Genomic DNA, 15,518 nt, shown 5'->3' on the forward strand with positions numbered 1-15,518 from the left:
CTGGGGTAAGTTTGGAATAGTCCACTTTTGCGTGGGAGGGAGATGGACTGAAATATGCTGTATTTGCTCCCAAGCAAATGTCGGCCTCTCTAGTTTTAGCATATTTTCCTTAGGCCACACCAATTATTTTCTTGGTTAATGGATTTTCCTAGAAAAATAATGGAGCGGGCGGGCAGAAAAAACAAAAAAAACAAAAAACAGGCCTAGGCATTCCTATTAATTATTATTATGGCCCAAAATGGTACGATAGGAGTCATGAAGTCAACATACCAGGCCGGTTCAAAATTTAAACAATGAATTTTGAACTTTTAATGATACCATTGCATTGGAAGATGGAATAACTGTAACACCAAGGAAGAAAAGGACTGTTTTCAACTGTTCAGGGCAAAATATGAGCATTGTGCAGTTGATTCTGAATTTTTATTTTTATTTGCAAATCAGAAAAAAATGAAGCGGCAAATCTGTTAACCAAGAAATTAAATTGGTGTGGCCTTAATATCATTTCATACTTGAAGCATTTGACATAGCCCAACAAGCTATTTGAGGAGTCCCTTTACTTTTTGGTTTGAACAGTAAATATCTAGAACCTGCCTACCATACAAAACAAGCTAAGCAACCTTATTTCTGTGTCACAGATACAAGTCTGCTACATGTACATGGCCACATGGACTTACTACTAGTGCATGTACAATGTAGTTTTACTGCTCTGAAATCATTTTATGTGCCTTTGAATTCAATTCTTGCTCCTCTTAGTCTTAGCATGCATATCTCATATATACATGTACCACAGTAGCACGTTGTATCATCATAGCAAATCTTTCTGGATTTCACTTTCATGTGTCACTTTTTTTTACCTATATTAAACCTTGATATTTCACTTTCCAAGTGTTCAAGGGGGAGGTCAGGGGGCGAATAAGAGCATGATAAAGTACAAAATTACATAAGGCCATGTTGATTTGATTATATGGATGACATCTGCGCGCGCATGAATTTTCGGCCGTTTCCAAAAAAAAAAGTTTTCAACCATACTGTAAATCGTACAAAACAGTTGCAAAATGAGCAAAAATATACCATAAGTTACAAAAAAAATTAATAAAAACTATACCAATGTCGTAGAACAAAATCAAACGAAAAAAGACGAAATTGTAAAGAAATGAACTTGAAGACTAGATTATTCGCCAAACCATATTCTGTGCCATTTGCTCAACCCTCATGACCACGTAGATTTCATAATGAAAAGTTAACTTTTTTTTTTGCCAAAACTTTTTTTTTATTCGCACGCGCGCATCAGTTTTGGGGCTCCCGGAGGATGTCATCCATATAATCAAATCAACATGGCCTAATGTGTTGTGCACACGGTACAACGTCTGTAAGGTCGTATTCACATATTTAAGGACATGTGACATGTCGACATCCCGTCTATAGTTCTCAAATGTTGCGTTGAAAATATATCGCCTAAAACGGGCAAAATCCTGACGTAACGTTGACCAGCCATGAAGTGGCGTCGTGTGGCGTAGTGGTAGATCACTGAACTATGAAACGGGGAGACCCGGGTTCAATTCCGGTTCGTACCCGAACAAGTCCGAACATGCGCCGCGACGTTGTACCCTTGCAATTGGGAAAGGTACTTTACACGATTTTCCTCACTTCACTCAGGTGCGAATGAGTACCTAGTTTCGGCGTTCCTAGCTAGGACGTTAAATGGAGGTCCCGTGTTTGGGGAGAGCCACACCCCACGCACGTTAAAGATATCCGACCACACCTTTCGAAAAAGAGTAGGGGCATACCCCGGTGTGCGATGGTTCAAATACTGGTCTGATTATTCATTACGGACTCAAGGAAGAGTAGTGTGAAATTCACACTAATGGAGATCCTAAACAAACAAACAAAGTACAGTACGTTATGCCGAAGAGCTATTGTCTCGTACCTTATACGTGTCCCCGTTGATGAGTTCCATCCATGTGGGGGAGGTAGTACCAGAGATACCCCCCTTGACCTTCAAGGCCTGAGAAGTACATCCAGGTTTGCCCCCCTCTAGACGGAAATCCGTGGTGGGTACTGGTCCCTATGGAACAACAACCGGGTTCATCATAATTTATGCTAATCTGATTAAGTCATTGGTCAAAATCCAAGATGGCGGATGTTTTAACACAGGATCAGTACTAAACAAACAACAACAACGGTCAACTCTGATCCTTTTCCAGCTATTGTTGTAGCATAAAATGGCACACGTGTATAGATGCTAATCTCTAATAATAACTCATAAGGTCCAGGCCAATGTATGTTAAAAAACAGCAAAACATGACCCTTTATTGTTTTATCTCCGACCAAGTAAAAACCACCTTAATCTTTCCAAAGTATTCAACAATATCTATAGCAGTACTACTAAACCCCAAACGAACGTGATAAATAATGACACTTCATAATGATAACATTATGCACAAAGTTAAAACATAGAACATAATGGAATGCGGCATACCTCTTCCATGTAAACAGCAATCGCCCTTTCCAGCGCCAGTCGTTTCTTGTCCATTTCTTTTTCAAACTTATCTGCAGATGTGAAGTCACAGTACCTGGAAGGATTTGATCAAAATCGTTAATACCTTCATGAACATCAGAAGACGCTAAAATGGTCATTAAGATGTTAGCTGGCTTTGGGTATCAACAGAATTTTAATTATATGCAATATATTCACTCACCAAAATTACAAAACATAATTATTTTGTTGCCCATTTTTAAAGTTTGTAGCACAAATCTTTATGTTGTAGCACAGATCAATTAGCTCCATCACCTCTCCCATATAATCAGAGTTACCGTTTCTCTTTTACTGGTTTCATCACTCCTTGGCTGTTGTTCACCATTTTACCGACCTCATAATACTTCCTTCCCGTGCCTTCCTCGGTCTTGAGGCTATGGATTTGAAAGAGTATACATTCAAGAACAAGAACAAAATACTCAGAGTAAAAGTTATGCTATATGACGACTTGAATTTTTTTGCCGACCGACTATCAATAGATACTGGACCTAGACTGTTTCAAGGACAATTTCAAAGAAGGTCACTGTTTACCTACACCATCAAGGCAATGAACATAACAGACATGACAGCTTCCATGCTGTCTGCTTCATCGCACACAGTAAGTGCATTAAATGGTCCATTTTTGAATGGTTAGATATAGATTATGTCGTAAAATTCACCTTTGGCTGAAGCATCCGTCTGCAACATCCGTGATGTCAAAAGGGAAGAGAAGTTTGTAGTTCAAGTTGAGGAGTTCTGACATGGTGCCCATGAACATCTCGATGGGTTTGGGGTAGGTGGGGATGGACTTTAGCCACTCGGTGAAGGTGTCCTTGAAGCCGGTTGAGTAGAAGTCAGCGACGATGGAGGCAACTTCCTGGTCGCCTCCTTCCACTGTCACGTGGGTGCTGGAAGTCTTATCAGACTGGCTGTAAGATTGTAGATATGATAAAATAAAGGCTAAGCTTTAACTTCCAACACTTAGATTACAGAATTTGGACTTTCCAAAATTTTCGGAATGGACCCGTCTACTCTTGGAACGTGACGTCAGAGACACGTGACCGTAGTAGCGGGTCCATTCCGTAAACAAGGTTGATGGAGTCAACCGAAAATTTGGGTAGGTCCCAATTCTGTAATCTAAGTGTTGGAAGTTAAAGCTTAGCCTTCATTTCATAATGACTTGTACCAACATAGATGAACTTTCATGCTAAGATTGTAGACATGTTTAATATGCAAAAGATACAAGTATCTGGGGCGATATTAAGAGCAATTTATTATCAGGACAGAAACTTGCAGAGCTTTTAGTAACTGTTACTCACCTTTACTAATGAGGCAGAGTTTACGTCCAGTCTATTAGTCATTTCTAGGACTTCAACTAATATTGAATCATTAACGAGGGAAGAAGGTTGTCCTCACAATCAAAAGAGAGTGATCTAGAACCAGTTTAGCTCATCGACCTGGAAATTTACCACTAGTCGTGATAGCAAAGCCAAACGATTTGTAAAGTACAACAAGATAAGAAAATATGACCTTATCCCCACAAGTGTATTAAAAGAAGAATAAAAAATGGCTGCCATACGATGATCCCTTGGAAGATCCAACTCCAAAGTGACCTCCGGCGTTGAAGAAAAGAGAATTGTAAGAGGCCTGGGCCTGAATGGAGAAGTCTTCAAGACTTTCAGTCTTGGAAGCCTCCTGAGTCTTGAACAGTCTGAAGGAACCACCGAACTTTGCTGACTTGATGAAGTGGGTCCCATAGCGGATGATGAACTTTTCTGTAAACAAATAGATACCGTAGTGTACTCATGACTGACTGTGCTCAATCAAAGCATCAACAACCATTTATTTATTTATTCCTTCAGAATTGTAACAAGACAATACAAAGTGTGCACTAGGCAGCAATTATGCTGATAGCGTGCACACCTAACACATACCTAGACATATGAGGTAAAAAAACAACAATAAATAGTTAGAACAAGATATATACACAAATAACATTATCTTATAAATTACACCTGCAATTAAAATCAATTTTATAACTGTACAGCAATTGAATGTTTAGTGTGGCTCAGCTGGCAAGAGACACAGAATCTTTTTGATTGGGCAATGAACGTGTGGAGTGTATCTGTGAGTTTTGTATTTATGTCAAAGTTATGAGCTGGAGACCCCTGGACCAAGCATGGATCAAGAACCATGTTTATTTGTTCAGATACAGGTGTTTTGTATTATGCCATTAGTTCTTCGAATTGTTTTTGTTTATTTCCTGCTATTCTTGTCTTCTTTGTTTGAAATTTGGTTCATTTATTAATAATGGTAATTTACCATTATTAGCATTATTAAGTTTTAATCTTGTAGTATTGGGGAGGGCTAAAGATACATTTTGTAAACCACCAGGTTTCCTGCCCTCCTATGCATGTCTATTTATTTTTAAATTGTTACATTTTATTTGTATGTGCAAAACAATAAATAAACAAAAAAAATATTATCTATTGTGCAAGACATTCTTGATTTACTGTAAGAAAACATGCATGATGATACTTACGAAGCGCTAATTTCCCAAGGATGAAATTAGTCGGAAGGGCCAAGAAGTCCCTCAGGAAGGGCAGACTCAGGGTATCCGGCGAGATTTCATCCAGGAAGATTTCATACCTAGCGGTCAAATGGCAAGAGGGGTCAAAGTTTCTCATCCATTATCCATTGGCCATAATCCTATTATCATATAGCATGGGTTAATGAAGAAGACACCCGCGTATTGATGATAGATTTGTTTGTTTGTTTGTTTGTTTGTTTGTTTGTTTGTTAATTGAGATCTCCATTAGTATAGTAAACTCCATACTATTCTTCCTGGAGCCCAGCAACATAAAATAAAATTATAATAATAATAACAATAATAATATCTTTTAGCAGTAATGATAATAAATAAAACATACAAATTATGCTGAAATTATGACATACTTGAAACAAAATCAGCATAGAGAATTAAAAGTGAATTGGAGATTAGAGGTCAAATAATAGAAAGACGTAGATAGACAATGGTGGAATCCCAACTTCTAAACAGTGTCAGTGTTTATTTTGAAACGGATATACTACAATACCTTTTATGACCCACTTTTCTATTGGTGTTTACGTGCCTGGTCACTGACCCATAACCACCCATAAAACACCTCATTTGCACCCGGCAATTATAAGTCATAGGTCAGGCGCTACACAATCGCAAACGCCCTGGGCGGTCCATTAACAACTGATTAAAGAACGATAAAAAGCCTGAAATATGGCATACTGCTTGCAGTGCTGGGCAGACACCACATTTGCGTTGCGCAGTAGAGGCCTCAAAATGGGTCCATTTTGGTCCATTTTGGAGATTTTGGGGCTGGAAGGCACAGGAAGGGTCTAAACTTTCCTACTTTGGTCAAGTTTTGTTTATTTCACCAGTTTAGTAGGTGTAATGAGAGATGTGAGTGGTTAGGTCTTGTCTGGCCAGGCGGATGGATACCATGAAAAATTAGGTCAAAGTTGAGGTTTTTTTACTATCATCAGCTGTGGCTACTTGGTGCAGAAAAAAATTGAGATTGAAGTATGGGCAAGTACTTCTAATACTGTATTTAAGCACGTGTTCCTATGGCCAGATCTAATAGTACTGTCTGCCCTGCTGTATATGTATGGGTTGCACATACGGTGTCACACATATAGAGCCCTGTAAAAGGGCAAGGCGTAATTCAATAAACTAAAATATAGAATAGTTGTTTAAGAGGGCTGCAAAAATATCTACTCAGCACAAAATTTAAAATAGTGCTACTGGTAGATATCTCTAGGTCCAGACTGTAACAGCATGAATACTGTGCAATAGAAAGTACACACACCTTATGACATTACACTGAATAAGGGACATGAACTTCTGTTTGTCGGAAGATGTCGACTTCCCATATGCCGAGTCCACGGCAGCCTGAAAAGAAATGAAATTCATCAATAATTAAGAAAGTCAGTCGCAAATATTGTACAGGAAATGCAGTGGAGGATGAAATTACTTTATTTGTCATTGCCCTCATTATAGCACCGAAAGAGATCAGTTATTTGAAATGGTCACTAAAATGTTCCCTAACTTCATTCACCTTCCCAGCCTACAAAAACTGCACTTCTATTAACACCCCCCCCCCAATTCATACATTTCGCAAAATGTCGGCCATTTCATACTCCACTGCACACGGAAAAGAAATCAAACCCAACAATAACTACAAATTTATATCCAAAGTAGCATTAGCATTACTTATGATCATTTTTGCTGTTTATTGTTCTTGCAATTAGCCCTCGGGCATGAATTAGCATTAGACTTTCATTAATTTTTTCAATTTAGATAAAAACGTTGTTATTGAAAATGAAATTTAATGAACCTGAAAGCCCCATCCAGAGAACGACATTCCAGCTTTCGCCTGCAGGGAATGGCGGTAAGACTCTCTTGACTCGTAGACGTAGGAGGAGACCTCTGTGTCGAAGATGCCGTGAACATTCATGGTGTCCGGAACATCCTCATCGTGATACCTAAGGTAGATTAAAAACATTTCCACAAGCAGTAAAATGGCAGGTATTTTTGCTATGACAAAATGCAGCCTTCTTATAAGGGGCAGTAATGTGACAGTCACTATATTCTTAGTTACAAACATAGTACTGCAAACTTTTAGCAACACATTTACAGCTACTGCATATTTGGTATACTTTATACTTTCTACATCGTCAAATTAGGCCACACCAATTTAATTTGTTTGTTCTCGGATTCGCCTCTTCATTTTTTTCTGATTTGCAAAAAAAAAAAAAAGATTCTGGTTCTGAATCAACTCAAAAATGCTCATATTTTGCCCCCAACAGTTGAGGAAATTCATTTTCTTCCTAGTTGTTACAGTTTTTTCCATCTATCAATGCAGTGGTTTGATTAAAAGTTCAAAATTTATACTTTAAATTTTAACCCAGCCTTTTTTGTTGACTTCATGACTCATATTGTAGCATTTGGGGCTATAGTAGGATGCCTAGACCTGTTTTTATTTTTTTTTTCGCCCTGTCGCTTCATATTTTTTCTGAAAAAATCCAAGAACCAACAAATTAAATTGGTGTGGCCTTAAGTAAAAAAACACCAGGTTCAACATTCAAGAGTTCTAGTATATATTTTCTACGTCTGTCTGTGCTTGTGTGTTTCCTTACGTGTGTGGGCATGTTAGTCCATGTGTGCATTTTTGATATATCAGTGAACATATGATAGAACATGTTCAAAACAATCCCGTGATACTTACGTAGCCAGGTTTTTACAGTTCCGCTGCACGACTGATTTCCTTCTTGACGTGCTGCTGTAGTCTCCGCGACCATCGAAGCCAACCCCGATGTAGCCACACCCCTCCATCATGTTCTGTGTGACAATACTTCAATAGTTGTACGGTTCATCACCACGGACAATGTTTCAACGCTACTGTAAACTGGAAGGTTACATTTTCAAGGCAAAGACATAGTGTTTACCTTCGCATATGGTCTGTTCTGTTAATTCTTACTCAAACACATACTTAAACACATGGTCGGACAGAAGTGTAAATCCCTCCTGCTATAAACTTGCAACATCATGTAACCCAACACTAGTTGCCATCATGGTAACAGACACAACATTGTTTCCAGTCATTGAGGTCACTGTTTGGAGAAGAAGTGGAAGACGAAATTGAGCAAAAACAATGTTTTTCTTCGGTAAACATAATACCTTTATGTTCACGGCAGCAAACGTTCACTGAGAAAATTGGAGGTCTAAGAAAATTGGCGGTGTCCACGGAACTATATGTTCACGGTGGCGGCAGGTGCAGGAAAAAGAATGTCGGCATTTATTTGTTAACAGTAATGATAAGTTTGCGGTACAGATTCTGAAGTAACATGAAATTACATTGAAAAAAAAAGAATTAAAATAAGTTTAAGCTTAATTGAGACAATGAGACATGAGTTCAATGTGGTGTTGTGCCTCACACGCCATTGACTATTGTTTCACATTGTAAAATTTGAGTATCTGCACTGTATACGAAAGAGCATGATGCCTAGAAACTGTAATACACTTTCTTACAGTCCCAATGAGTTTTTGATGATGTCACAGACCCCCAAGGCATCGTGGTTCATGCGAAACACTTCAAGGTACAGAATTATCGACAATTTATTTGGGGCCCAACCCTTTGACTTAGCACATGTGTATGTGCAACTCGAACTGTTGTGGGAAGCATAGAGCTGTGTACCGAAACAAATTTTAGGTACAGGTACGGTTTAGGTACAGGTCCGGACCAATTCGACCAATGAACATGCTCGTCTGAACTTCTTCAAAAACAAGAAAAACATTAATAAACTTGACAGTTGAGTGTTAGTTTTCCTTTATGGAGAATGCTAAGACAAAATATGGGCAAAACTAAGATGTTTTTGTTTTCATTAACACACTGTCCTTACACTGGGACCCATGGGGGACCAGCTATTTACACATTTGAGGTCACAAATAGGCATAAAATCGGTGTGAAATTGTTTAAGTACGGTACCGGTACTGAGGGACTACGTATTTTAGACCTGTACCTAATCAATTTTTACCGGTACAGTATCGGTACTGTTTATCGGTACACAGCGCTAGATCTGCATCTGGTCATGGCATACAGACAAGTACAGTAGGCAGACAAAATAAGGTCGACTTTAGACTGACGACGGTTGAATAGTCGTGCGAATGTTTATCGTCAAGATGTTGCCGGCGACGGTATTTTACCACCGTCTAAAGACGATCACAATAGTCGCACGACGGTAATCCTCGAATCATCGTCACTACCACCTCGGACCCTATCGTGCGATCCTTCAGTGGGGGGTCCGAGAAGGATTTACCACCGTTCCCGGGTAGGTTTTTTAGCTATATCGTGGATTCTAAACTTACGTAACATGCCGGGATGACGTCCCTGACGTTGTAGCACGGATCTCCTGCTTTGTATCCTGTCCCGAAACAGCCGTTCATCAGAGCAGCGCCCATCCCCACGGGATAGCCGTACGCCATTGGTTGAGAGCTTTGATCGGGTTCGCCGTCCTTCCTGTAGGTATAAAAATTGTAATAAGCTTCCTCGTGGTTCCAGGAAATCGCTGGTAACGTCAGAGGGTAAGCCTCCCGAGACATGAAAATTTTCCGCAATCTTTCTGGGTTTTAGATTATGTAACATCTGTGTCCATAATATCACCAGGGTCCATAATATCGCCACCTTGAGAAACAGTGTGGTATGCACATACTTTTGGTATGCACTCCTTCACACATCAAATGTACATACCTAGGGTATGTTGCAGTAAAAATATCTTTAAGCACACTGTTTCTCAAGGTGGCGATATTATGGACCCTGGTCATATTATGGACACAGATGTTACATCAGATTGTGTATGATCAGTGAGTATTTTCAATTATAGCTGTCCAGAATGAATAGTGTAATATATGTGTATACTCGATAATGGCCAAAAACAAGGTACTGGGAAAGGGGGTAGGATTGGCATTCATACTTTTGCTGTGTCACATTGACAGGTCGTTATACCTGTATACTACATTTTATTAGATAAACATGATGATTCAACTTAGCATGAAAGTTCATCTGTGTTGGTACAAGTCATTATGAAATAAGGACTAAGCTTTAACTTCCAACACTTAGACTACAGAAATGGGATTTTCGGTTGACTCAATCAACCTTGTTCACTCTGTATCTCTGGAAGGGCTTAAAATCCTCGATTCTGAATCGGACTTCTTTGCAAGAGGAGTGAAGGATGCGGTCTACATTAGAGCTCACAGACCTAATCTGAACAAAGACGGGGGGCGACACAAGTTATCTGGCACGTATGATCCGCTACTACGGTCACGTGTCTCTGACGTCACGTTCCAATAGTAGACGGGTCCATTCCGTGAACAAGGTTGATGGAGTCAACCGAAAATTTGGGAAACCGAAAAGTCCCATTTCTGTAATCCAAGTGTTGAAAGTTAACGCTTAGTCCTTATTCTATTATAATGAATCAAATACATACCCGGGGTCTTGCTCAACGTCTACCCTCATGTGCAATCCTGGTGGAGCGAACATGTCATCCTGTACCATACCCTTGTCTGCAACAAAGTCCACCTCAGCCTGCAAAACAACCCCTTCTATCAGTCGGCTGATACATAATTATGTATGTGACGATGCATTGGTGAGGGATAGCCACCCAGGTAATAAGATACGCCATAAAACAGTAACTAAAGCAACTGGATATGATTCTGAAAACAGACGTACGCCTTTTAGGCTACTAGCAATGTACCATTGTCAACAGTTCGTGCTTATATAAACCTGATTTTATGAGGATTTACAGTGTCACTAAGGAAATGTAGTGGATGCTTCAAAATTGTATCCAGTTGCATCGTTTCACGCACCAAAACAGTTACTTAAAAGTAACTGTTTTGGTGCGTGAAACGATGGTATCGTAAACAATCAAATAAAACAAAACAAACACATGAAGAAAAGAGCCTCAAATATATATAGTTGGGGCTCTTTGCTCTAGGGATCTGCATACACAAACACAAAGATCCCTAATCTGTCCATTCATACGCCACTTCATACTTTGAAGTGACGTATCAATACATACTGTTTCCATGTTCCCTGATATCGATGAGGATCTATAAACAAATCCATTTCAAGACAAAACTAGAGCACTAAAAATCTTTCACATACAGATCTACTGCAGCATGGAACTCTCTACCACATTGGCTGCAAACAGTGTCATCACATGAGAAGTTCAAACAAGGCCTACTTAAGCACACGAGGGACATGAATAAGTAAAGCACACACGATTTTATACATTTGTTTCTTTTAATTACAAAATGTAATGTAACTTTATATAATTGTATGTTGATGTATTGTAATGTTTTTACGTACTCCACTCTCATGGAAGAATAGCTGTTATCCATTGGTGGGCAGCTAAAGGAGGGTTGGTCATCTCTTGTGGAGGCAAAAGGACTGTGCCAAATCTTCCTTCCCTCAAGGAAAGGAGAGAGCTGGCTGCCATTACCCTACTAACGAACATGATGAAACCAGAACATCCACTTCACGAACTGGTTCCACCTCAGGCATCCACGGGGCGTAAACTGAGAAACCATGACAGCACCAGCCTTCCCTTGGCCAGAACAGAGCGGCTCAGAAATCATTTTGTACACTGCTGACTGTCAGACTGTACAATGAGACTTTGTAATAAGCCGTCATTTCATGCCCCTTTGAAGTATAGTATCCGAATGAATGTGTTTTTTTTTTCAATGCAATTCTTTCAGAATTGAACTTGCTTAAATGTCGCAGCTACAAAATATTATAATTTATTTCTATTTTAAAGATTATGAATGATGAAAAACGTTTTTTAAAATATACATTATACTGCGAATTTTAGTATTTGATCTTAAAATGTTGTAAGTAGTAATTTAAAGTTAACGTATTTTTCGAAATGTAATAAGATACGAGCAAGTGTAACGTGTTCGCGACTTGTGTACAAACCTCACAGTTCAGCCCTGAGGCTGCGATGGGTTTTGGTTTTCAATAAACAATAAACCACACAAAAAGCACATACCTTGATCTCATGATCTCCACCGCCGCCTCCGCCACCATCATCATCACCATCGCCATCTGCATCTTTCTTGTCATGTTCATCTGTAATATGGTGCGATACGAAAGACATCGGTTAGATTTGCTAATACATTATGACTCACCAGCTACCATGACCAGAGAGATCTCTAAGAACAAACCGAATGACGAATGTTACGACATTGTCAAGACAATGTGACTTGTGCAAGGGAATAAACAGTAGCGTTGGTACATATACTCTTTGAAAAAAAAGGACACGTCAGGAGTTATAGGAATGCACAGAATACATTTATATCAATGGTTCATTTGCATTAAAAACACAACAACACTGTCCCAAAAATGGCAGCCAGAGGCTGAATTGACATGGGGACATTACATAAACAGCAAACAGAGTATAAAACGTCATATTAAACAATTCAAAATAGTAATAAACTATTACATTAAATGTATATAAAATATTGTCAGTAAACGTTTACAAGTGCAAATAACATTTCAGATAACAATACCGACGGACAATGGGAACACTAAAATTAGTCTTAGGTCCAAACAATGTGACAGTGTTACATGTTAAGCAGAAGGATCATAAAGGAAAGGGCACTATTCTGATAACGATCAGTTACTGATCGTTAATTCGCAATTTTATGGACATGATTCAAAGCCTCATAGATACAAGAAAATTTTATTTCTTACATGTTCCAAGTATTTTATCAACCGTTTCCTGAGCAACCTGTTTTTCCACTTGTGCCTCGACTTCAGCCTCATGCTGCACACTTTGGGCCATGATGTCCGGTGCCATGTTCTCCATACTGCCCAGCTTCTTGATCGTCTCTGTCAATTTGTCTGCGTCGAAGCCACCTTCTGATGCTGTATATGGTAGAATGGAATGGAAAAACATTCACGTGAATAGCTATAGCATTCATGAAGTCAAAGTGACGCTGTCAGTGATATTTGTCGTTGTCCGCCACAAAGTCTCCATATTCCCATGGCATATCTTTACTTTACTTTATTCTTTATTTCAGGCGCAAATTGGCCCATAGTAGACAAACAATTAAAATAACAAGGTGCACACATAGTAAAAACGGTAGGGTTCGGTACATATACATACGAGAAGGGCCTTACCGGTAGACTAGGCCGATATAGTGATCCCAGTAGTGACTGGTGGATGATAAGTCTGAGTGGATTGCGAGTTTTATGATTCTGTTATTACTGTTGAGGAGCCGATTGGTGAAAGAGTGTGTTAGTTTACGTCTGCGAGCATCGAAGGTATCGACACCCTCAGTCACAAACATTCGACTGGCGCTCTCGAATTTTCCATATGAAAACAATATTCTAAAGGCGTTGTTATAAGCCGTTCGGAGTTTTCGAATAGCGCCCAGAGTGTAGCGTGTCCACAACTGGGCGCAATACATAGAGGAACAGTATGCGTTGAAAAGCGTGCGCTTCACTTCTGTAGAGGCAAACTTAAATTTACGAACTAAGGAATTGGCTCTGGTGTAGAAGCCTCTGATGTGAGTACGGATTGACTCGTCATCAGACAGGTTGGTAGTTATTTGGTTGCCCAGGTAGTTCACAGAAGAAACATACTGTAGGTTAGTTCCATAAAGCCTTACTGAAGGGAGTATCTGATGTGAGTAGAAAGTATAATGTCGTATGTTATCAGTAACAAGGTTAGAGGACTTACAAAAAAGCTGCCCAGCAAGATTCGCAATGGCGGGGACGAAGCGCTTGTCCTTGGCGTCAGTCGGTGCGTCTTCAGCAGCTGCTTCTCGGAGAGCATCTTGAACAAGAGCCTGGTTCTTCAAGTAGTCAAGAGAGTCCTCGGCAGCAGCTGCTCGGGGGGCTTCTTGTACAATCTCCGGGTTCTTCACGTAGACGTCTTTGGTAGCTTCTGCTCGGGGGGCATCTCGAACAATTGCGAGTTTGTTCACGTAGGCAGGGGCGTCTTCAACAGCTGATGCTCGTGGGGCTTCTTGTACAATCTCCGGGTTCTTCACGTAGACGTTTTCCGCAGCTTCTGCCCTGGGGACATCTCGAACAATGGCGGGGTTTTTCACGTAGACAGGGGCGTCTTCGTCAGCAGCTACTGCTTGGAGCGGTTCCTGCCCAACGGCCCGGTTCTTCAGGTAGTCAGGGGCGTCCTTACCAGCAGCTGCTCGGAGGGCGTCTTGAACAAGGGCGTGGTTCTTCACGTATTCGGGGGCGTGTTCAGAAGCCGCTGTCCTGAGAACTTCGTGAAGATCAGCATGCGGCAATGCTGGAGTAGAAGGGTGTGTGAAGAAACATCATCAACCACAGGAGAAATAAAGTTCACTCTCCTTATATCGGTATTCATTTTGTTAAATGTGTTGCCATAAGACGACTATAAGAGTCAATACATCATGTGAACTTTTAACCCTCAACAGTACACCTTCCCGGACTGATTAATCTGTACACCTGGGGTCCGCGCGGACCCCAGAGCAGTTTTTGCTAATTTTTAGAAATTATCAACATGCTACCAGCTCAATTGTTTTGCAAACTGATGTGGGAACCTCTGTGTCCACATTACATACAAAAATCATACATTTTGAACTTTTTCTATTTTTTGGTGAAGAAAAGAAGACAAGAAGAAATACCCGATTATTAAACCCATTTCAGACTGAAGGGGCTTTTGAGGCCCAACTTTGATCTCAGATAGCGGCTAATCGGCTTGCTCTAGAAGTATCAAATTTGGAGACCTTTCCTAAAATGTCTCTGGAAAAAAGTTCATATTAGTTTAATACTGGTAAGTTGATGTTTTTTTGTGTTGCCATGGCAACGGGTTTCTAGAAGGCAGTTTTTTTGAAAATAGAAGTAATTTTGGTTTAAACATAAAAAATTTCTGACTTTTATATTAAATTACACTTCTTTTCCAACATTAATAACCTCTTACATAAATAAATATAAGTTACATCACTTGATATGCATAGAATATGCTAATTTGATGACGTCATTGGTCAAAATCCAATATGGCGGACTATATTATTAGCTCTGACGTCATATGACGTTATAATTACACCAAAGTTATTAAAATTTAATTCTATTACTACACCATTCTCTGAAAACTTGGTAGACATACGATGAGTGCCTAAAAACATATAAAAACGGAAATAAGGTAATGTATAAGAACGCCAGTGTATCCATTATGATCGAAAGCCGGCTGGGGTCCGCGCGGACCCCAAAAGAAAATCAGATATAATTTTTTTATAAATGGTAGAAACGGAGTCTTCTGCACTATATTGAGAGACAACTTTGTGGGTGACAATTACCTAAAATTTCAGAAAAAATCTTTAGAAACAAAAAGATATTACAGAATATATAGTGCTGGTGTACTGTTAAGGGTTAAGGACAAGTATGGGCCTCTGTTGGCTGACCTT

At 39.6% G+C, this 15,518-nt stretch overlaps 1 protein-coding gene across 1 annotated transcript in view; it reads right to left on the bottom strand.

Annotated features, from left to right (window-relative positions):
* The window catches only part of LOC109468070, a 39,290-nt gene that overhangs the window by 19,816 nt on the left and 3,956 nt on the right, over window positions 1–15,518 (bottom strand). Inside the window, exons 3-14 of the mRNA XM_019766302.1 lie at window positions 13,808–14,380; window positions 12,817–12,990; window positions 12,113–12,192; window positions 10,553–10,650; window positions 9,435–9,585; window positions 7,795–7,907; window positions 5,058–5,164; window positions 4,095–4,290; window positions 3,196–3,444; window positions 2,815–2,910; window positions 2,480–2,573; window positions 1,928–2,065 (exon numbers count right to left, since the gene is read on the bottom strand). Of these exons, the coding sequence (XP_019621861.1) occupies window positions 1,928–2,065; window positions 2,480–2,573; window positions 2,815–2,910; window positions 3,196–3,444; window positions 4,095–4,290; window positions 5,058–5,164; window positions 7,795–7,907; window positions 9,435–9,585; window positions 10,553–10,650; window positions 12,113–12,192; window positions 12,817–12,990; window positions 13,808–14,380 (2,069 nt within the window). The remainder of the gene's footprint in view (window positions 1–1,927; window positions 2,066–2,479; window positions 2,574–2,814; window positions 2,911–3,195; window positions 3,445–4,094; window positions 4,291–5,057; window positions 5,165–7,794; window positions 7,908–9,434; window positions 9,586–10,552; window positions 10,651–12,112; window positions 12,193–12,816; window positions 12,991–13,807; window positions 14,381–15,518) is intronic.

Source organism: Branchiostoma belcheri, unplaced genomic scaffold (assembly GCF_001625305.1).
Source record: "Branchiostoma belcheri isolate BF01 breed outbred unplaced genomic scaffold, Haploidv18h27 scaffold190, whole genome shotgun sequence".
Classification (NCBI taxonomy): Eukaryota; Metazoa; Chordata; class Leptocardii; order Amphioxiformes; family Branchiostomatidae; genus Branchiostoma; species Branchiostoma belcheri.